We start from the raw sequence: 22,825 nt of genomic DNA on the forward strand, positions 1-22,825 counted from the left end.
CAGCAGAAAGTTAATAGCATCACATTTGTTGGCAGCCACTTAAGTATTTGTTGAAGGCATTAGAAAACAATTGTTTGTATTTGTCCTTCTGTGAGAGGGTTGAATTTGATTTCCTTTATTAATGTGAGTGAGAACACAAGAAATTAGGAGCAAGAACGGCTATCAGACTTTCTGAATGGACAATGAACCCGTGGACACTACCTCAGTATTTTTGCTCCTTTTTTGCACTACACATTTAATCTTATTTTATATATCCCTCTTACTGTAATTTGTTTTTTTATTATTATGTATTTCAATGTACTGCTGCCCCAAAACAACAAATTTCACGACATATGCCAGTGATATTAAACCCAACTGATTCTGAGGCCGCAGGGTCCCTCAAGCCTGATGCACCATTCAATATGATCAAGCTTGATCTATTCTGGTCTCACTCCTCTTCTGTGCCAATTCCCCATAAACCTCATTTTCTCAATCTCTAAAATAGTTATTTGTCTCCACCTTATCTAATGATTTGTCATCCGCCATCTTCTGGATGAAAGAATTCCTGGGATTCCCTACACTCAGAATGAAGACATTTCTGTGCATCTCTGTTTTACATAACCAGACCCTTTTTTTGAATCCTTTTCTTCTTCATCTCAAATTCTCACTTTGTTCATGACTCTTCCACTCGTGAAAACATCTCAACACTTACCATTTCAAGCCCCCTTTAAGATCTTATGTTTGAAAATGGCCACCTATCATTCCAAGGAATACAGTCCTAAACTCTCTAGCCTCTATTTGACTATTTTCTAAATGGAGAGAAAATATAAAAAACTGAGATGCAAAGGGACTTATGAGTCCTTGTGCAGGATTCCCTAAAGATTAATTTGTAGGTTGAGTCTGTGGTGAGGAAGGCAAATGCAATGTTAGCATTCATTTTGAGAGGACTAGAAATGAAAGCAAGGATGTAATGTTGAAACTTTATAAAGCACTGGTGAGGCCTCGCTTGGAGTATTCTGAGCAGGTTTGGGCCTCTTAACTTAGAAAGGACATGCTGTAACTGGAGAAGGTGCAAAGGAGGTTCATGAAAATTATTCCAGAACTGAATGGCTTGTCATATAAAGAACATCTGATGGATCTGGGCCTGTATTCACTAGAATTCAGAAGAATGAGGAGTGACCTCATTGAAACCTATCAAATGGTGAAAGGCCTTGATAGAATGGATGTGGAGAGGACATTTCCAATGGTGGGAGAGTCTAAGACCAGAGGACACAACCTCAGAATGGAGGTATGTCCTTTTAGAACAGAGATGAGGAGGAATTTCTTCAGCCAGATGGGTGGGGAATTTGTGGAATTCATTGTCACAGGCAGCTGTAGAGGCCAAGTCTCTATGCATATTTAAGGCAGAGGTTGACAGATTCTTGATTGGTCAGGGCATGAAGGGATTTAGGGAGAAAGCTGGAGATTGGAACTAAGAGGAAAATTGATCAGCCATGATGAAATGGCGGAGCAGGCTCGATGGGCTAAATGGCCTAATTATGCTTCTATATCTTATGGTGTTATGGTCTCTCTTGATTGGCCAGTCCTCTCATACCACAAATTAAATGGAACATCGGACATTACAGCACAGAGCAGGCCCTTTGGTCCACAATGTTCTCTGACCTTTTAACCTACTCTCAGATCAAACTAACCCTTCCCTCCAAAATGTTCCTCCATTTTTCTTATCGAAGGATAAGTCCTGGCTCTATGTTGATGTACAGTTCCCAGTCTGTCTCTGAGTTCCAGTCTCCGAGTTAGCAGCCTCAAGAGCCAAGACCCCAGCCACGAACTGTCCTGTAGCCATGTCATGTCCTTACCTGGTTCTGGGGTCTGAGCCCGAGGAAAGACCCAGGTCCTGGGTCCTTGTCCGGTCTCTGGCTCGGAGTCCAAGCCCAGGCTCCTAGTTCATAGTTCCTTGTCCGGGTTCCCTGTGTCTAGTCCATGTCCTAGCCCAAGTCTACGTTCTTGTCCCTGCTCCTTGTCTGTATCCTGTCATGTCCCTACTCTAGTCAAGTCCTGTTCCTTGTACTTCAGTGCCTGTGTTTTGCATTTGGGTCCGTTCCCAACGCCCCCATTGTGACAGAAGGCCAATATACTGTTTGCTTTCTAACGACCTGACTTCTAGCTTCTTGTGATTTGTACAGTAGAGCACCTAGATCCTTCTGAACTTCACTCATTTGCAGCCTCATTTCAACTAGGACAATGGAATGATGCAAATAGTCTGGTCTAACCTGGGAAGCCTTTGTCCTTTGTGACTGTCCTATCTCATCTCTGTGTAATTAAAGATTTGAATATCCTGTTGAAAAATTAAGATCATAAGTCACAGGAGCAGAATTAGGCCACTCAGCCCATTGAGTCTGCTCCACCATACCATCATGGTTGATTTATTATCCCTCTCAACCCCTTTCTCCTGCCTTCTCCCTGAAACCTTTGACGCCCTTACTAATCAAGAACCTATCAGCCTCTGCTTTAAATATCCACAACGACCAGTCCTCTGCAGCAATCAGTGGTAATGGAGTCCACTGATTCACCCCTTCTGGCTAAAGAAATTCCTCCTCATCTCCGTTCTGTCAATGTACTCCGAGACTGGGGTTTGACTAGACTTTGCTGCCCAGATTTATAGGGACCCCAGTTTCCAGAATGAGATATATTGATTACCTAAGGATTATTTCAAATGGCAAAGATAACCTAGTTTTGCTGCTTTGCCACAAGTTGTCTTCTTTAAGTCATATTCTCTTCTTTTGTCCACCATCATTTCTAAGAACTAAAATGAGGAACTCGTGTCACAAAAATCAGGATGATAGTTCGGCTGCCCTATTGCTTTTCTTTCCTCCCCTTCACTATTCAAGCGCCTGTACTGCTCCTGGCTGACTTAGTGCTGAACTGTTATCATTTGCTGGAATCTATCCTATATACTGCCTTACTCTTCCAATTTATCTTGGCAGCAAGCCCCTCCTTCAATCCTCTTAAACCAAGTCCACTGAACGTCTCTCACTCCATTACAACTAATTTCAAATCACTGGGTGATTGTGGCACTCTGACGCTCTGCACAATTCGTTAATGTACCCATTTTCCCTTATCAGATTTATATAGAAGAATGACTCACTTAGTGGATGTCCAGAACTGCTGGGCTCAAGAATAACCTCAAGAGTCAATAAGGCATTTAGTGTTGCCATTCAGATTAGGTAAAGCCTATTAATAATGGGCTAAACTGTACAGCTTCTTTCAGAATAAACAGACTATTAACTGCTATTACGATTCCAAAGTCAACATACTGCACTGGTCGCCCCCTCCTGAGCATACCTGCTGACATGGGACGCTTAGCTTTCTGTGAAAGAACTAATCCAAAGGTCTGACTGGAGCCTTCATGGTTTCACATCAGGTACATCTTGATCATTCAGTTGTAAAACTAGCAACCTACCTCACATGACAATTGTTCTTTTCAGTACAAAGTTACTCTGAGAAAGAATTGTATTTATAAAACTACAGCAGCAGCTGCCTTAAGACTTGTAAAGTGCTCAGTCGATTCGTACTTTGGAAGTCAATATATTGTTAACTTGGAAAAGGTCACCAAGGCAAGGGAGGAAAATTAGCCTTACCGGACATGAAAAGAAAGGATTTGAGATGGTGAAAATGTGATACATATGACATAATCCTATCTGATAATTATGTCAATGTACGGGACATATTAATGAGTCCTGCTCTAGATAGCAAACACACTAACTAGATAGCTAAAACACTGTAATTATAGTTGTCTAAAGATGGGGTTGGTCTAGTTATAGTGATACCGGGACAAGGTTGCTGCCAGAATTCTAATTATGTCTCTAAAAGTAGTTGGGACTCTCATAGAAAAACATTATATTAATTATGGGACTACATACAGGCAGTCATCTCTCCCGATTTTTTAACTGTGCCTATTAAATTTAGAAATCTTATCATTCATATCAATCATTAATTTATCATTCTGACTGTAATTAGTTTTCATATTCACTTCTGTTTTCACACAAATAAATCACTATTTCCTTCAATTGATTTAGGAAGCTTTTTTTTTGCAGATTGTAAATACTGATCATACGTCTATTACACTTTTAACTGCCCTTGCTTATCAGCCTCTTCTCAGCTCCTTTCTCACTATATATACAGTGGCATGCAAAAGTTTGGGCACCCCTGGTCAAAATTTCTGTTACTGTGAACAGTTAAGTGAGTAAAAGATTACCTGATTTCCAAAAGGCATAAAATTAAAGATGACATATTTCTTTAATATTTTAAGCAAGATTACTTTTTTTATTTCTATCTTTTATAGTTCCAAACTAACAAAAAAGGAAAAGGGCCTGAAACAAAAGTTTAGGCACCCTGCATGGTCAGTACTTAGTAACACCCCCTTTGGCAAGTACTACAGCTTGTAAATGTTTTCTGTAGCCAGCTAAGAGTCTTTCAATTCTTGTTTGGGGGATTTTTGCCCATTCTTCCTTGTAAAAGGCTTCTAGTTCTGTGAGAATGTTGGGCCATCTTGCATGCACTGCTCCTTTGAGGTCTATCCACAGATTCTTGATGATGTTTAGGTCAGGGAACTGTTTAAGGCCATGGCAAAACCTTCAGCTTGCATCTCTTGAGGTAGTCCATTGTGGATTTTGAGGTGTGTTTAGGATCATTATCCTGTTGTAGAAGCCATCCTCTTTTTTTCTTCGGCTTTTTTACAGATGGTGTGATGTTTGCTTCCAGAATTTGCTAGTATTTAATTGAACTCATTCTTCCCTCTACCAGTAAATGTTCCCTGTGCCACTGGCTGCAACACCAGCCCAAAGCATGATTGATCCACCCACGTGCTTAACAGTTGGAGAGGTGTTATTTTCATGAAATTCTGCACCCTTTTTTCTCCAAACACACCTTTGCTCATTGTGGCCAAGAAGTTCTATTTTAACTTCATCAGTCCACAGGACTTGTTTCCAAAATGCATCAGGCTTGTTTAGATGTTCCTTTGCAAACTTCTAACGCTGAATTTTGTGATGAGGATGCAGGAAAGGTTTTCTTCTGATGACTCTTCCATGAAGGTCATATTTGTGCTGGTGTCGCTGCACAGTAGAACAGTGCACCACCACTCCAGAGTCTGCTAAATTTTCTGAAGGTCTTTTGCCATTAATTGGGGATTTTGATTTGCCTTTCTAGCAGTCTAATAAGCAGTTCTCTCAGAAAGTTTTCTTGGTCTTCCAGACCTCAACTTGACCTCCACCATTCCTGTTAACTGCCATTTCTTAATTACATTATGAACTGAGGAAACAGCTACCTGAAAACACTTTGCTATCTTCTTATAGCCTTCTCCTGCATTGTGGGCATCAATTATTTTAATTTTCAGAGTTCTAGTCAGCTGCTTATGGCTGCTGGTTGTTGGGACAAGGTTTGAGGAGTCAGGGTATTTATAAAGCTTTGAAATTTGCATAATCTGGCCTTTCCTAATGATGACTGTGAACAAGCCATAGCCCTAACAAGCTAATTAAGGTCTGAGACCTTGGTAAAACTTATCTGAGAGCTCAAATCTCTTGGGGTGCCCAATTGTTTGCATGGTGCTCCTTTCCTTTTTTTTCCCACTCTAAAACTGTACAAAACAAAAATAATACACTGATCTTGCTTAAAATGTTGAAAAGAATATTTCACCATTAACTTTATGACTTTTGGAAATCAGTTCATCTTCTACTCACTTAACTATTTAGAGTAACATAAATTTTGACCAGGGATTTCCAAACTTTTGCATGCCACTGTAAGGGAAAGGAAAATGAATTGGGTCCTTACAATTGTTTTGTTTTGCAACTGATCTGGTAAATGATGGTTCTTAAAAGCTTTTAATTATATACAATACTTTGAATTAAACAGTCTCGTTTAGATATCTTTATAAGTATGTCACCTTTTATTACAGACTGTATGTCAAAAACAACAGAACTTATGGAGCAGTAGCTAAAAATGTCCCAGACCCCCTTACAAATTCACTTGGGTTCAACTGCTCATCAAGTTATAGTGGGCTTGGAGCACTTGTGGGCATGTTTTATTTAGTTTCCCTACAAAGTGCACAGCACTTGTTGATTCCTATATCTATAAATAACAGAACATTCTGTAATAAGGCATTGCCAAATAATAACAAGACATGTTGCAAAAGAATATAGAACTGAAAGGACTACTTTCATTTCCCATACCTTCCGAACACGTGTCATCGCTGCTAATGCTGAGTCGTTCTGCATTGCCCTGTACATACTTGTTGTATAACTTTATTCGTAAAGCCCAGCTCAGATCTGGTTGTCGAACCGTATTCTTCAGGCGGCGCCTGGCATTTGCAAACCAGTTTGAAACCTATCAGAGAAGGATTTTTTTTAAAGACCAATGGCTATTTTACAACAAGTCCTCTAAAAATCTTGGTTTAAAAGAATGTCATCCACTAACTCAATTTTTTTTTCTGGATTTTTAAGAAAGAGAAATACAATCATTTTGACTGCAGCTTCCTTAAAACACAAGTTTTGCATCTGAAACTGATCGCATGTAACAAAACCACCCATTAATCATTGTGCTGCGGTAATGGTATGGCGCAATGTGAGCATTCTTCTCAACAACCATTTTCACAAAGACCTCTCAGCCTCTCAACCTCTAGGTGTGGGAATTTTATAAGTACCACACTTGACGTTATTGTTCCATGAATGAAACAGTTAAAACAAGCAAGACGCATGAAACAGATAAGATTTCATGGCACCATATGCTGGTGCTCTGAGGTTTTTTTAAACTTGGCTGCTCATTACACCCAGAGATTGCTTTGAGCTCTGTGCAGATAGTACAGTAGAACGTGGCAGGGAAGTCTTCATGCTGATTGTGGTCACTGGGGGAGCAGGCAAGTTCAGCTAGCCAACAATATGTACTGCCTTGCCAATTGGAAGAAGTTCTGAGCTCAAAAAATCCAAGCAAATCTGGACTTGGTTGTAGCTGTTATTAATTTGTTTCTGTAGGTTTCTTTACAAGTTACAAGAACCTGAAATTTTATTGAAAATAATTGGACCAGGAAACAAATTTTTTTTAAATAAAAATGGTAAATTTACTACTATTAAAGACAATCAGAGTTACTGGTGCCTTTTATGGTTGAGTTAAAACTGAAATATTAGGTTACTAACTATATTTCTGACATAATGTTTTACTCTCATTAAATTGCAGCCTGGTCAATTCCTACTGTATAACATGGAGCCAAAGTGATGTTGCTTCAAAACAAAGAAAATATATAGTTGATAGTTAAGAAGCCAACAATGTGAATAATCTCATAAAAATACTCATACAAGGCACACTTGTGCTTATCAGAGTTAGAGGCAGATGATTTTTACCAAGAGGGGGGTGAAACAAAATACAATCAAAATGGCAGTTGTTCCTCACAATCCATTTTGGGCCTTCACAATTATTGAAAGTGATAAAAATCTGAAGCAATATCCTGTTTGAGCGGGACAGATAAAATTTAGGTAAGCTAAACGAAATGTAATCATGATTTTTTTTGTTTGTTTTTAATTGCTGGCTGTCAAAAGACCTAAAATGGAACGACGAGGGGAGAGTGGAGGAGAAGAAAGGCAGCGATTATTCTCCCTCAGAGAAACCTGTTTTAGAAGATCAACACATGTGGCTGAGAACAGATGTCTTAATTAGTTCGGGTTGAATACTTCGGTTTCTCGCCGGACCCCTCAGCGGCTGTTCGGGTGTGCCCCGGGTTTGCTTGTGAGCTGAGGTGAAGACTGGGGAAAGTAAAGGGTATATTGTCGAAGCACTGCGTGAAAATATCCGAGACCACCAATTTCAAAGAAGCGGTGCTCTGACAGAATACTCCTGTAGTTTCCGACTCGAGCGCTTAAAGAACGAATTATAGAGATTGAAACGCGCGAAACATTGCAGGATAAATTGCTACAACTATCCAGAGCGACAGTTACAATGTTATTAAATAAGTCTTTCATTGCTGAGCATTAGATTTCATCCAAGATCTTTTTTTCAGCTATAGGAATTACCCACAGCATTTCCGTATTTATCTTTGTCTGTTTTGATTCCTTGCTCTTACAGGAACTTTGCCTTCACATTTTTTATTGCTACAAGCCCTTCCAGAGTTGTATAATAAATAAAAACGACCATCAACCCTCTTCCAATTCATCCTAGGGCGCCTGATTCAGCTTTATAATGATGTAACTACACTGATATATGTGAGTCGATCCCTCATTCTCAGCCGAGTCGACAGAGGCAGGCCCATGGGAGAGGGGGAGGGAGGGATTTGTGGTCAACTAGGATGAGATAGGTGAGAGACTACTGATGTGAGGTATCAGGTGAAATTGTATGACAGGAATGAGACGGAAATGAGCTGAACAACAGACCGAGGTACAGCCTTTTGTTTAGGAACAGAAAGATATCAGACGTCGGCCGGTAGATAATCCGATCGACCCTGTAACAGATTTTTTTCTGAAATACAACTATGCAGTATTCCTTTCTTCTATTAAGAATAAGGCTTGGTTTGTCGCTATGCGACCTGGGGGCAAAATATTTGCTAACGCCTTGTGGAGATGCTGTCTTAACGTTCTGTAGCGTGTAAATGCCTCGAGAGAAGCCGCATCTCCATCAAAGGTATGTCAGAGATGAAAGGCTCCACAAATCAGGAAGCAACCAATCATATCGGATGCCGCTTTCTTTCCAATAGTCGCCTCATGTTGTAAGTCTGAGCGGGGAAACCAGCGGTATAAATGAGATGTAAGAGCAAGGTTACAAATCATGATCAAATGATACAATAAAAATGATTGACAAGTGGTCAGCACTTACTGCTCAAGGCGTGGTTTGAAATCCGAAGCCTCTTACTTTGAACAATGGGGCGGGGGAGGGGGTTAGTTGATTGAAAGGGGAGGGGTGAATGGAACACTGGTTCTTACCATTGTCAATACAAACTGAACCAGCAATATTAACTATCCTGAATAGTTGTTTTGGGCATGCACTTTTAAAAGTAATTGGACATATTGTTGTAATAAAGCATTGCAGAGTCCCGGGTATTTATAAAACGCCCGCAGCATAACACGGGTTCATGTTTGTGTAAAACCAGACTGGGAAATTGAGTAGGTGTAGGAAAACAGCGCGAAGGTAAAGGGTCAACATTGAACTTGCCAGAACAGGGGCGAAGGGCCGAGTGGCCCATTCCACTTTGTTGTGTTATATAGTTATATTATATTGTTTCATGACTTTTGTAGAAATGTTCATATTCTGATTAATTCAGTTGCATGCATGAAAAAAATCCCACCGGCTGCTGGGAGTTTGTTTTAAATCTCTGCGCGAAGTTTTGACGTTGGAGCAATGTTTTGGCACAACAGTACAGTAGTTTTAGCGCAACATTGTTGCCGCTACTATCCAGCAACTGAACCGCACTTGAGGGAAAAACATGTTAAAAAGACTTATTATTTCAACGAGTACAGTCTCAGCTGTAATCCCCGCGGCCACTGTGAAGTTGCAGAGGGATCGTTTCAGAACGATATCCGCTATTAAAATAAATCTAATCATGGAGCGGAACGGTAAAGTGATCTAAAAACATTTCGTTCGGTATCACATAAAACGCAGAGAAATCGAATTATCCACTGTGTACAATCTCACAACAAATAGCAGCGATTATCAGATTAGGAGGCATGAAAATAGCGGGGTCCTTAAAAAGTTATTCAATACATATCACAATGATTGGGGCACAAATTCTGTTAGTTTACTTCTCTCTCTAGTTTCTATTCATATTTTTGTAACAAGATTCAATATTTACTGTGAATGCGTGAACCAGAAGGAGAAATACATATTGACCAGAACGTGTTGCATTAGAAAAACTTATCAGAGTTGTCAGTACAAGGACTTTTTCAAATAAGGTTAAAGCTGCTGAGTTACTGAGGATTTGGAAATGCTTTATGTACTGAGCCACAGCTTTTCACTTCACCGTTTTGTGTGAAACTGATGTGGAAGATAATAAAATTACTTCTGATGTTGGAAACACCCCGGTTGTCTGTGGTCTTCAGCAGCCCAGGCGGCATCTATGGGAAAAAAAAGTACAGTCGACATTTCGGGTGGAAGGGTCTCTTGGACTGTACTCTTTTTCATAGATGCTGCCTGGTCTGCTGAGTTCCTCCAGCATTTTGTGTGTGTGTGTGTGTGTTGCTTGGATCTCCAGATTTTCTCTTGTTTGCCTCTGGTCGTTATGACTTGGTTAGAATAACACTGGTTAGACGGGATAGCATGTCCCACTGGGTATCCCTAAACTGGGCGGTTTGATTGCGACTTGGATTTATCACAAGTACATCGACGCAGACAGTGAAGGGCGTTGTTTGCGTTAACAACCAATGCGCTGGGGGCAGCCCGCAAGTGTCGCCACGCCTCCCGCCTAACATGCCTGCCTGAACTAATGGCAGTGCGACAGTTAAACTGACATAAACGGTCACCGAGTGAAAAGAGTTTAGGTTCGCCACACCCGCAGTGCAGCTTGTTCTCCGTCCGCACAACTCCTTCTTTGTCCTTTACCTGTAAGAGGGCGTAATGGGAGGCAAGTTGAGGACAGGAGCTATTGGAATATAGTTTACATATGGTAAATTCAGTCTTACGAAGGCAGCCAATTTAAACTTGTTTCTTCTGCAGGAAAAAAATAGGTGATTTGGGGAAATATTAAGAAATGGCAAGAACAACTCGGAGAGAATATGTGTCGTTTAGAGAAAATAAAAATGATCTTACTTGTACCAGGGTCATCTGGGATCCAAGGGCCAGCAGAATTTTCTCGGTTTTAGTCGGGTAGGGGTTGTCCCGGTGCTTGTAGAGCCACTGTTTCAGGGGTCGAGCCATGTCCTGAAGGGCCTGTCGTTTGTGCCTCACTTTGCCACCGCTTTGCCGAGAGCTGCAAGCAATGCAGAACACAAGTCAGGTATGGTCATTCACCGCTAATTAAACAGAAGCAGAACCCTGCTGACGGCAACTCGAGCAATGACTCCGCTGAAAATGGACACAGTTAAATGTTACACAAAAATTAAGGGCCATATAAGAGTACTGTATGCCCGCGCTATGTCCAGGACACTTCATGTACCTGGAACGCTGCAAATTGGAAGCACACTTTGTAGTCTAGCGCACACCATCAAATTATTATGCTCAAGAGCCTACACATTTCAGAAATTGCTCGTCACTGAGAGTAATAGAATCTGCTAAAACCCCTCAGCAGCTGAGGCAGAACCCGAAGGGAAAAACAGAGTTAATGCTTTAGGCCGACCAGCTTCCGCATGAATCCAGATGAAGGGTCTCTGGCCCAAACGGCGACTGTCTTCCATTTCCCTCCACAGATGCTGCCTGACTGGCTGAGTTTTCTAGCAGATCGTTTTTGTTTTTGCTCCAGACTACTGTGAAATTTCGTGACTCCATTTTTTTTTCATGAAATCATACGCAGAATTCCAAGGAGCGTGGCCTGCTGAGTTTTGTTTTGCAGTATTTTCGGATTTGTATCAGAGTTTCAGCGTTTGAAGCTTCCTGGTTTGCATTTTTATCAATCATTGTTTGTCAGATGACGCACTGGGTCAAACGCTGTTATTAGCAAACTGAAAATCCGCCACCCCATCCAAGCACTTTTAAATCTCACCTCACCTGAAGCAAAATACTAACTAAACTCTCTCACTTTTTACGTCAAACGTGAACCAAATTCCCCGAGGAAGGTACGTGGTAGGTAGATTTAACAGTAAAAATCCAGATAATCGCCACCATACATTTTCACTTTACAAAATAGATGTAAATCAAAGACATGAAGATGTTTAGTATTTTTCGAAAGTTTTCATTCTAATATATATACATATGTATATTTCACTGCATTAGTTTACTCTAAAATGCGAAATAATGTTTAATGAAATTGAAGAAAAACTGCACGTGCCCGATGTCCAACATAAAAACAGGAAAAGCTGCAAATACTCATCAAATCGGGCAGCATATGCGGAGGAGAGAGAGAAAGAAAGAGAGAGAAGCAATCAACATTTCAGGTCAGCTCCCCTTCAATTAATATTTGTTTTAGGGTCGCTGATATTAGTATCTCTACATATCGTAGGTTTTGTGGTTCGTTGCGATTTATGATGATAAAGTAACTGACGTGTTTTCATGTGTTTGAGGAGATTCTCATGGGTGTGATAAGCCTTAGTAAATGAGTTAGTCCATGACTTTCGTAACAGAACAGCTGTTTCTGAGTGGTGATTGTCCTTTGCATATTGTGTTGCATAAACGGCGTCTTTCACATCTTAATCACGTCTTAAAATAATTGCAGTTTAAGTATATTAAAATATATTCTTGTGACGAATGCACTGCGGTAGCCATAGCAATGCGGTTATAAAGGCATGTTGTTTGTATATTGCTGATTGGGGATAAGGTCATTAGTGGACGTGGTCTTGCTTCACAATGCGCATAGGTGCGTGTGTGTGATCAATAGGGAGATGTGGGAAGCATGAAGAGCCATCTATGGCTGGAGGCAGTGTGTCTCTGCATTCGGGCTGAGACCTGTAGATGTCGCTGCAAATCTGTAGGCTGAATGTCCACTTGCTGCTGGTCCTTGTGAACTGACCTGGTGATGTTCGTTGATCTGATGGAACGCGTCCCTTTGAACTCATTTGTTACTAAGCTTCCGCACTGCACACCAGTGACCCAAAGCAGCTGTCATGAAATAGCTCTATAACCTTACAAGTTCTCACCATTGCAAAAGGAACGTGGGCGTATTGTGGTAGTGGAATTCTATCTGATGTTGACATTAAAGTTAAAACAAGATGATTTATACTATAAAAACAAATTACAAGTTCTTTTAGAATCCTTAACGATAGTCAATTATCCTCTTGACTGTCAATGGACATTTGGGTTTGATTTGCATTTTCGCTGGAATTGAAAAAATATAGCGTCGTATAACATAACGTTAATTTTCAGGATTTGTATTTATATATCTCATTGACCATGAATTGTTTAAAGACCTCGTAGGGAAAGATGTTTACATTCGTTGCCAACCATTGTGAAAAATTTAAACGAGCTATATAAAAAAAATCGAGGTGTTAAAATGTCACGCCTTGGTGAAATCTCCATTTTATTCCTCTTTGTATATTTTATGCAATGAGTCATGAACACGATTTTACGTGCCCACTTCCGCGAGGTTTCAAAACGTGGTTGACTACATAGGCTGAATTATTTAGAAAGCAACTAATTATAACAGTTTACATTATTACATTGTTATTACCTATCACAATTGTTATTGTTAAAATTGTTATTACTAGTCTGATCAAGAACTCGGAAACACATTTCCAAGTACATTATTTCGTATAATTTTCAAACATACTGAAGTAGTAAGTTTGAAAAAAATATTTTAACATTGCATTTACGCAGTTATCTAAATACGCAACAGGACGGCTAGATAGTGCGTATTGTTTACTATTCCTTCCCTGCGGAACACACGCATTGTTCCTTCGTTCGGGGAAGCGGAAACATTTAAACAATATTTGAACCGAAGCGGAGCTTCCCACCAAAACACAAACTCCGCCGTTGTCAGTGTATCCAAACACATTTACAAGTGTGTCCTTTACTTTGGCTCAGTTGCTGTTCCTTCCGTCTAACATTTGTGGACCTCATTAAAATCGGTCATTTAATATAAACCTTACATTTTTAAACAATGGTCATACCCTGACCTCCTGTGTCGCAGACCCCGTTGGCTTCTGCTTGACGGACTGTCCGGCATCATTAGTTCCCGGTGCTGCTCTTCCATAACTTCGATATACGTTCTGCTGTTCCTCTCGACCTCGTTTGCCTTTTCTTCGAAAATAACTTGATTGGCAAACTTATTAAGAACGATAGTGTTCATCTTTAAACGCGCTCCGGGGCCACCGTCTATTCCGGCTAACGGATGGAAGGCCGACCCTGTTTCACTGAAGGCAAAAAAGTATTTTAAAAATATCGTAGATTACTCTAAAAATCAAAGGGCAGGTAAATGAAGGCGAAATGACACTCTGTGAACAAAGACAGGGAACGGCCGGGTGCCAGGGCTAGAATGGCCTTGTTATTAGTTTGCTCTGACAGTTGGTGTTCCACCACCAGCTTGTTTACAAGCTTCATGTAGGCGTTATTCGCAAAGCGAAAATAAATGTACGGATAAAACGGTTTACCAGGTGCCGCATTTTCGCCCGCTGAATTCCACAGGCTCAGATCATACTTTTATCCCAGACAAATTGGAACAATTGAAACAGTTATTACCAGCCCAAAGGCGAACTGGGAGGCAACGTCGGAACAGGTCAAATTCAGCATAAAAGTAAACGCGTGTGTCGAGTTAACTAAAGCAACTTGTTAAAACAACAATTTTGAGAAAGATTTACTCCGCACTTTTTTCTCTCTTTGCCGCAAAAGATAAACACGGCGGTAAGAACTGGACTTTGAAAGAAAAACAGGTAGAAGCCCAAGAGTTTGAAGTAAACATTTTGGTTCCCGCACATCTGCCGCTGTCCGGCTTTAAGGACAACGCGTGCCTTGTAGACTTAGGAATAGAAACACTTTCAACGATTAATGTTTCTTACGTTTGTGTTAGAAGGGAATGCGAGGCTGATTCAGACATAGCTTCCATTCAGAACAGATGGTTAGATAAGAACATCTGGATGAAGCTAAGGAATATCACACACAACGTGCATCGGCCACCAAGTTTACGGGGAGGAGGAGTGTTTTGCATCGTCCACCAGTGTAGCCAGTAAATTCTATCCCTCTCAGAGAGCATGCAGGATTAGCCTCTAAACAGTGAGGGAAGACCCCGACACGTGTCTGCCTCCTTGAAGATCAGATAATGGTCCCGTTGTTTCACAGTCTGCATTTTACCTAAACCGCACCCCTCCCCCCACCCCCGTAGCTACCCATACCCCGGTTCACTTAGGTTTTCTGTAGTAAGCTAATTTCTCTCTTCAGAATGGGGGTTGAATGGATAAGACACATCAAACACAGTAGGGGAGCAGAGTGACTGTGGAGATATCTGGTGAGCCCTGCAAAATGTAGTGGACGTACCAAGTCTAAAGGCTATTCTTTCTACGTGTTTTCGAGTGGTCTACGCCTATCAGTCCTTAACCCGAAGGCGAGCCCACCGGCCGGTCCGAGAACTTCGGGTGAACAGTCTAGCGAACAATTTGCCAGCCCCTTCCTTTCGCCTCCTCCATTACCATAAGCATCCACCACCCATCTCCGCTATTTTCCTGCTTCTGATTAATTTTGTAAAATACAACATGTTGCAGAAGAGTCACCTAAAGCTCCCATCGCACTCTACAGAGGACAGGCATACTTAAGTTGATTACAGGCGGTGTCATGAATATTTACTCTCCTAATACTAGCGGAAAGCAGAGACCTTACCTGCCTTTAGATCGAAGGATCTGGTCAGTGCAGTAAAGCGGCAAGAATGAGAAGTAATCCAGCTCCTGTGTGAACTAGCATTCCCATTTCACATCGCTGTCAGTCAGGCTGATCTGAAACCGCACGAACCACGCTCGCCTCTCTTCTATTTACCCTGATGACAACCCAGCCCCGGAACCTGAATAAACAGCGTCGCTCATGTTTCCCAGCTGCACTGCCTAGTCTGTGAACATAGACTGAATACATTACACACGTTCCTGGGCAGTACAGCGAGAGGCTGGCTCTGCCTGCGTTGCACCATTCTGCTTCTACCGCTCCTAAATATAGCGCGCTTATTCACTTCCAGCGATAACATTTCCGTTCTAAATAAAATGGCCTGGTGCATTCTCGCTTTATTTTTCTCTAACAAGTGTAACATTGATAATATATTAACCAGCGACTTGATTAACATTGTCGACATTGCTAATAATCCAAGTGCTCTTTTCGATAACGCAAGGGAAACTCATTTCATAGTCACTTGTTCACAAACGTTACAATGATACTACTTTGTCCTTTCAGCAAGCGTTTATATGCTTCCCGTGCATTCATATTTCTATCCATAATTCTATATTGCTCACCTGCTAACATTGCTTTAATTAGAGAGCCGTGCATCTGCAGCCCAATGTAAAAGATCGAATACGTGTATTCGAAAGAAGTGGTTTTGATTATATGGATTCATTTAAAACACATAAACGAGATTTCGTTTCTACTGTGTCTTTTCATCCAGTTATTATAGCACAGATTAACGGGGACTCACAAATACTTTGAACAATTTCACTTTGTTGCGATTAGGTTGGTTTTCATGCTAAATAAAAAAAAGACCACGAGCAAAACTCAAGGCTTGTGGAGATAATCGGTACAGAAGAAGTGCGGCTGGGACAGGCACCTGACAGACTTACGTTTCTCTGTTAGAAGTTGATTCTTTTTTTTGATTAGGGAACAGTCTGCCTAATAGATAATTTAATAATCGGGTACATTGTATCGACGTTGGGTATTTCATCAGACCTTACAGTGACGGTTATTTGCTATCTCATTTATTAATTTTAAAACCTTTTTAAATTACTGCCGAGCGATTTAAGGTTGACAGAGGCTATATATTGGATCAAGACTAACATAATAATCGCCTAACATACACAGAATACTGGAGAGACTCAGCAGGTCAGGCAGCATCCATGGAGACGATATCCCGGCCCGAAACGTCGACCGTTTATTAATATCCATCGATGTTGGCTGACCTGCTGAGTCTCTCCAGAATTTTTGGGATTGTTGCTCTGAATTCTAGCATCTGAAGAATATTTTGTGTTTATAATTATTGCGTAGTGCTGAGGGACTGGATCTGATTTTGATATTAAACTTGGTGAATAAGTTTAATTATTTAATGCTGGCGACGATAATGCGATCACAACATCAGTGTGAAAAGTGAACAGAACCTAAGAGAATTGTCACGGTCCCAACACTAAAGAGCGTCTGTTCACAATTCTCTGCGGTCCCGTGAAAATCACGCTATGTGGGAATATTTCTGAATACACCAAGTGTTGACTACAAGTTAGCTTGCCCTTTTACGGGGTGCTATTTAACTAGATTCGTCTTGTTGCCAAAATGATGGGCGAAGAAATGGCCGAGTTTTCCGTAGGGCTGGTGACTGTGCGCTGAATGAATTTGCCTGTCAGCAACTCGTTGGAGTAATTGTAAACATAAGCGTGATGCAACTTGAGTTAGAAATAAAACAGAAATATTGCTAGCGCATAGGGGACTGGTGAACATTTGGGGGAAAAACAAAGGTTAATGCCTAATATCCACTATCCTTTTTTTCACTCATAAGGTAACAATTACCACTCAGCTTGAACATACGCACAAGAGAATGTTGCTACATTGAGATATTTATAATGCGTTTGTACAAGAGGCACGTCCGACTTCGGAATTGCCTAGTCGTGAACGCGAACATTTGCTACAGGGCTATGGAGTACAACTCGTGAGTTAGGGGATCACGGTTAAAAGCTAGAAAATAAAGCTTTTCGTAATCTTGATATCTCAGCCATTTCGAGATTTGAATATTTGAACATCCCACGAACGAGTTGTAACGGTGTAATTAACTAAATATAACGTCATGGGAAGAATCAATCAAACATATTGTTCACTCTGCAGTGTTTTACCGATATTTGATCTCTCCGTCAACTATTACCTCTATCTACCGCTTTGTTCGTCGTTTTGATTGATCCGGTCCTAACGGTCTTAAACCTCCTTGTGGCCCCTGCCGGTGAATTGTGTGAAACACTCAGCTTTGCCAGTGCACACAACCGGACTACGCACACAATACAACCTATTGGAACTCATTTCCCCGCTTTCAGCCCTCGTTTTATTGTGTTAATCTCTACTGACACGGGCTTGAAGAGTTGAAATAAAAGCGTTCCTTGCAAATGTAGAAATTTGATGCATACTTTTATGAATGATCTGCAAGAACTATAAATTTTTCACCACAGTGCTGTGCCTTCAGGTAAAACTAAAGTTCTGTGGAAGGCAATTTAAGGAGGCTATATTAACTTGACGAGATGAGATTCCAGTCTCTCCGTCTAGAGGTAACATCTTTGCTGGGTTGGCTTTGCATTTTATAATTAGTTTTTAAGTGCTGGTAATATTTTTTTTCCATTATCAGGAACTTCTAATCAAATCAGGTTAAAGAAAAGAAGAAAAAAAAAATCCCCTTTGTCACATTGGTGCGACATTCTGATTTTGCACCTAGATGATTTTGTCACGTAACCAAGCCATCCCCAGTTGAGAAAGTTGATGTGGGACGGACGCGAACAGGAGATAATGCGAACTGCGGTCTGAACTGGAAGTTGGGCAATGTTTGCGGTTTGGTGATTTAACTCCAGTAATAAGATTGGTTGTGGTTCAGCAACAAAAAACACGCACCAATTAAATGCAAATCGAGTTTATTTTACGGACGTATTAGACATAATCACAGAACTAAATGAACGCCGTCCTAGCTCTACAGGAGTAATTTATCAGCGGCGCTCATGGAGATTTGAAAAGCCTTTAAGTGTGGAAAATTAGACGTTGAACTCGAGTGGCTGAAACCAGGCAATATGCTTATATAGACGGCTGTCTTTGCGCCCAGTAGAGATTTTAGCACGGTTGTTAACAAAATGAATTGCAATTTCTCCATAGCCTCTTCTGCCAAGTTCCAATATTTGTTTCAGTCTCACACATGTGCACGCGATGTGGACTATCCAGGCGCGCCACCGTTTTTGTTTGCAGCTGGAACGAGTTTAGAAATAAAACGTCGGAATGTAATTGCATAGTTCACGCTGTTCTATAGATTTATTTGGATAAGCAACATAATGCTACTCGGTGCGGTAACACGCAAAACGGAAGCTCTTGATAAGATAACTAAAGAAAGAATTAATTCTGTATTTGAAGCCTTCACAGACACGGGGCGGTCTGGCATGAGGAGAAGAGAACAGTGTGTTGAGACAGATTACTGTGCTAAACATGATTTATCACACACGCCTAGTTAACGTGGGTAGTGTCTGTTGTTAGTATTTTTAAACCGCATCATTAACTTTCTTAGAAGCACACTGCCAGTATAAACCTAAAATTTGAAGAGCACTTTAATAAACTATAAAGTTATATTGTGTAACAGGATCAGCAGGTTCCAACTAATATATATAAAAGCCAATTGTTTATACCCCAGTCGGATGCCTGCGGGAGGTATCGTGTTACTCTTGTTAGTAGTGAGAACATTCACTGGGTCCGATGTTTCTTACAGTAAAGCTGGGAAATGCTGCAGTAAATCCCTACCCATTTCATTTAAGTATCGATGCGGCCGAGACTATTATCTTCATGCCATTTGCAAGGGCGGAGGGTAAAGTGTAAGGGTGGGTTGGTCGATCACACCTCTCTTAGGATTAAATTTATACTTCCGATAGAAGATGCTGAATTATTAAAGGAAAGAGAGATCGTAGTATCTTGGGGGCCGCAATTTTCGGATTGGGGCTGTAGTTGAGGACTCGGGAGCGTGGCCTAACGATTGTAAGTGGCCAGGTTTTAGAACGTAAAGCGGTACAGCCCACGAATAGGCCCTTTTGACTACGACGGATTAACTTGGAAAGACCTGCGTGGAGATGTTAAAACCTGAGCATCCACAGATTTCCAAAGGATTCCAACGTTTCAATGGAACAGTTCACCCACCCATTCGCTTCTGCGATGCTCCCGCCTTACCATTAAGGGACTTCAGTTACATCTTTTACACTTACAAGTTAAAAACGTAGGTCGTAACTTGCGAAATCGAACAAGCCGATGTCTTGTACAATCTAAGTATCGAGGGGAGTGAAGAGCCCTTCAATATAGACTGATTGAAAACCTTACGGCAAACTCGCTGATTTTCTCTCTATTTATCTACTTAGTTATTTATACATCAATGAAGTTTTAAATATTTACTTAAACACCTGCACAGTTGATTAACTTGAAAAAAATTAATAATCTGTTTTATAAATTGCGCCAAGAGCATACATAACATTAAAAATAATGCCTACAGAATTAAAAGCCGAACTTGAAAAATCCAGGAAAAATATCCGAGTGAAGACAGGGAACACTGAAGAGATTTAATTCCCACTTTGATTCTATATTGACAACTTTAGTCTGGTCGCAAAATCAAAGAGTAATTCCAGAGACATACTTAGATTAATGGGTTGATCTTCAGCGTTGTGCTTGGATAGGATAAATAGAAGTACTTTGGCGCAGCGGGGTTCATTGAATGGACCAGGTACCCGCAAATTGGAGCCTACCACGATTGTAAGCTACTTCAACAGACTGCTGTATTGTATGTTTGTATAATACCAGCGATTATATTAAACAATAACTTTAAATAACTTCTCACCGACGGGGCGGAAGGAATTGTTTAGTTAGCAATTCCGTCTTCTTATAGGTGAAAGCAAATGTATTTCAGATCAACAAGTTGTCGAGATGTATCATTGCTATTGTTGTACTTATAATAGTTGGAATACCACATTTTTCATTGAATTCGGAATTACAATTTGAGTAACCATTGAATGACATTTAGCGCAGTATTCTACTGAGTTCATCCGTTTAGGGAAGGTAAGTGTAACTATTACAGGTGTCCAGTCTTTATAGAAAGGGGGAGAAAAAGAGGGTGTTTGCAACACAGGTTGAACAAACAATCGCAGCTATAAGGTTAGTCAGATGAGGTTTTCTGAATTAGTCTAAAGAGCGGGGTGAGTGGGGGAAGTCAATTACCTAGTCGGAAATGCACCATAGATGTCCAATTATTCCCAGTAAGATAGAAATACGTTGCAGCCGAATTCCTGACACAAGAGACGTTGGGAGTGTTTTCATTACCCAAATATTAAAAGCGATAGTTTGAAAAGGTAGGGGTCCCAGTATTCCTCAGGAGAACACAGCATGTGGCAAACCCAAACACTGTATGAGAAGGCAACTCTGGATTTGGTTTAGGGAGTGGCTGGAGCAGATGGAGGGAGCATCAGTGGGAGAGCAGTTTTGCAGTAGTGCTTTTAGTTCAGGTTGACGGTAAGAACAACGCTGAAATAGGAGTAAACGTTCTAAATTGGGTTAAAGTGGGTTTACAAGGCTGAAAAAAATTACATAGCCAAAAGAGAACTGGAAATACTACTTGAAAATAGATCGGTCTCAGAGCAATGGATGATGTTAAGAAGAAACTCGTCCTTCCTCCCCACTCAGAAAAAAGGTACTATTGTGAAATGTAGAGCCTCTGGACAGCAAGGTGAAGAGAGTAAGGTAAGGTAATAAACGAAAGCACGTGGGAGACTCTTGACACAAATAGATTAGCGTAGAAAGTGCAGTCATCAGAGAATCTGAAAAGCAAAGAGATGATATGAAATAAAAACACGGACAAGTATAAAAGAAGGAAGTCCACATGATCTTTCATAAACAGTGCACAGAATGAATAGAACCAAACAGGGTCCTTGTATGGAGACAACAGACTAGATAGGTTCTGAATGAGTATTTTGCCGTTGCCTTCACAAAAAGGGGATGATACTCGGGCAGTGTTAAAGAGGACAAGTGTGAAATGTTGAAATGAATTAACATAGTAAACATATAATTAACAAAAGATTATGGGGGTGAAGGCAGTAAAATGGGTTTGAGAGGGAAAATAATTTAGCTGTGATGGCATGGTGGAGCAGACTTAAAGGGCTAACTGGTCTAATTGTACTCCTATGTCATATGGTTTGATTATTTTTATGGAAATGAAGAAGTTCATTTTCACCTGAAGGATGGTAGGGGATATTGCATTTGCAAGGATGGTACAGGCAGAAACCATCGCCATTGTTCTTTAAAAGTATTTGGAGTTTACATGAATAGTTGTGCTCTCCAGGGTTATACACTGATACTGGAAGATACAGTTAACGTGAACATTTCTTTCTAGACTAGTACAGACAATGATGGGCCTTCCACTTTCAGTATTGTAAAGTTTCACCAAATATATATATACAGTAGTATAGAGATCACATGACAATGCATGAGGCATCTTGAGATTTTAATATGATTTGATGCAGTGATATGTTAAAAATAGTTTATTTATAAGTTCACACAATATAAGTAACTAATTTCTCACACTGCCTTTATTCCATGGTTAAAAAATAAACTTTCTAAATGTTTTGTTTTCTCTGTGCAGTTTGCTGACCAAGGGATTCAATCTCTAAATGGCAATTTAAAATTTCCTGTTGGAAGTAAAATAGCAAAATGGCAATGATGTAATTTACCCTTGACCTCTATACCACCAGGGAATTAGCTCCCCTAGAGGCTTAATGCAGATGTCTAACATAGGGGTAAATGCAGGTGAAATCTTATGTTTTATTCTTCATACCACAGCACATTAGCAAACTAAATGAGAGGTGCTGCTAACACATGATCAGATTGGGTTACTGGAGCTCTGGATGTTTTAATGCAGAATATTTACAACTTGTATTACAGGTCCATAATGAAAGCAAATTGAGAAATAAATAATTTCTGGTTTATATGACATCTTTATCACTTTCAAACTACCTCAAAATCATCTACTTTCTGTTAGTAGTTTGTAAAATGTTCAATGCATGTAATGCAATCATCTGTTGAAAGACAAGAGACAACTGAGTAATTTGTTTGCTTCAGTGATGGGATAAGTGATAACCAAGCAATAAAAAGAGCTTCTTTGTCCCCATTGTATCTTTTATGATGATGGTACATCTCATACTTTGTTTTTTTTTGTAAATTTTTTTTGTTTTCTGTAGTTTCTCCTTCTCCATAGTTGACAGGATTTCCAATTATTTCTATTCTATTTGCTGAATTTCTGATCTTATACCTTTTCCTCCTACCCAGAGCAAGTCTGGGGTTCCTGTAGTCATCA

At 40.4% G+C, this 22,825-nt stretch overlaps 1 protein-coding gene across 4 annotated transcripts in view; it reads right to left on the reverse strand.

The window, feature by feature from the left end:
- The window catches only part of mkxa (mohawk homeobox a), a 41,112-nt gene extending 25,617 nt beyond the window's left edge, over positions 1-15,495 (reverse strand). For 2 of the 4 annotated variants that reach the window (XR_011885291.1, XM_072252054.1), the window contains exons 1-4: positions 14,589-14,631; positions 13,704-13,946; positions 10,756-10,915; positions 6,204-6,357 (exon numbers count right to left, since the gene is read on the reverse strand). Coding sequence is in view for 3 of the 4 variants with exons in the window: in XM_072252054.1 (XP_072108155.1) it covers positions 6,204-6,357; positions 10,756-10,915; positions 13,704-13,946; positions 14,589-14,626 (595 nt within the window). In the remaining variant the exon portion in view is untranslated. Of the gene's footprint in view, positions 1-6,203; positions 6,358-10,755; positions 10,916-13,703; positions 13,947-14,588; positions 14,632-15,402 lie in introns of those variants that run through there. The other 2 variants (XM_072252056.1, XM_072252055.1) reach the window with 2 other exon arrangements.
- Between the last annotated feature and the right edge of the window lie 7,330 nt (positions 15,496-22,825).

The sequence above is a fragment of the Mobula birostris genome, chromosome 3 (assembly GCF_030028105.1).
Source record: "Mobula birostris isolate sMobBir1 chromosome 3, sMobBir1.hap1, whole genome shotgun sequence".
Taxonomy (NCBI): domain Eukaryota; kingdom Metazoa; phylum Chordata; class Chondrichthyes; order Myliobatiformes; family Myliobatidae; genus Mobula; species Mobula birostris.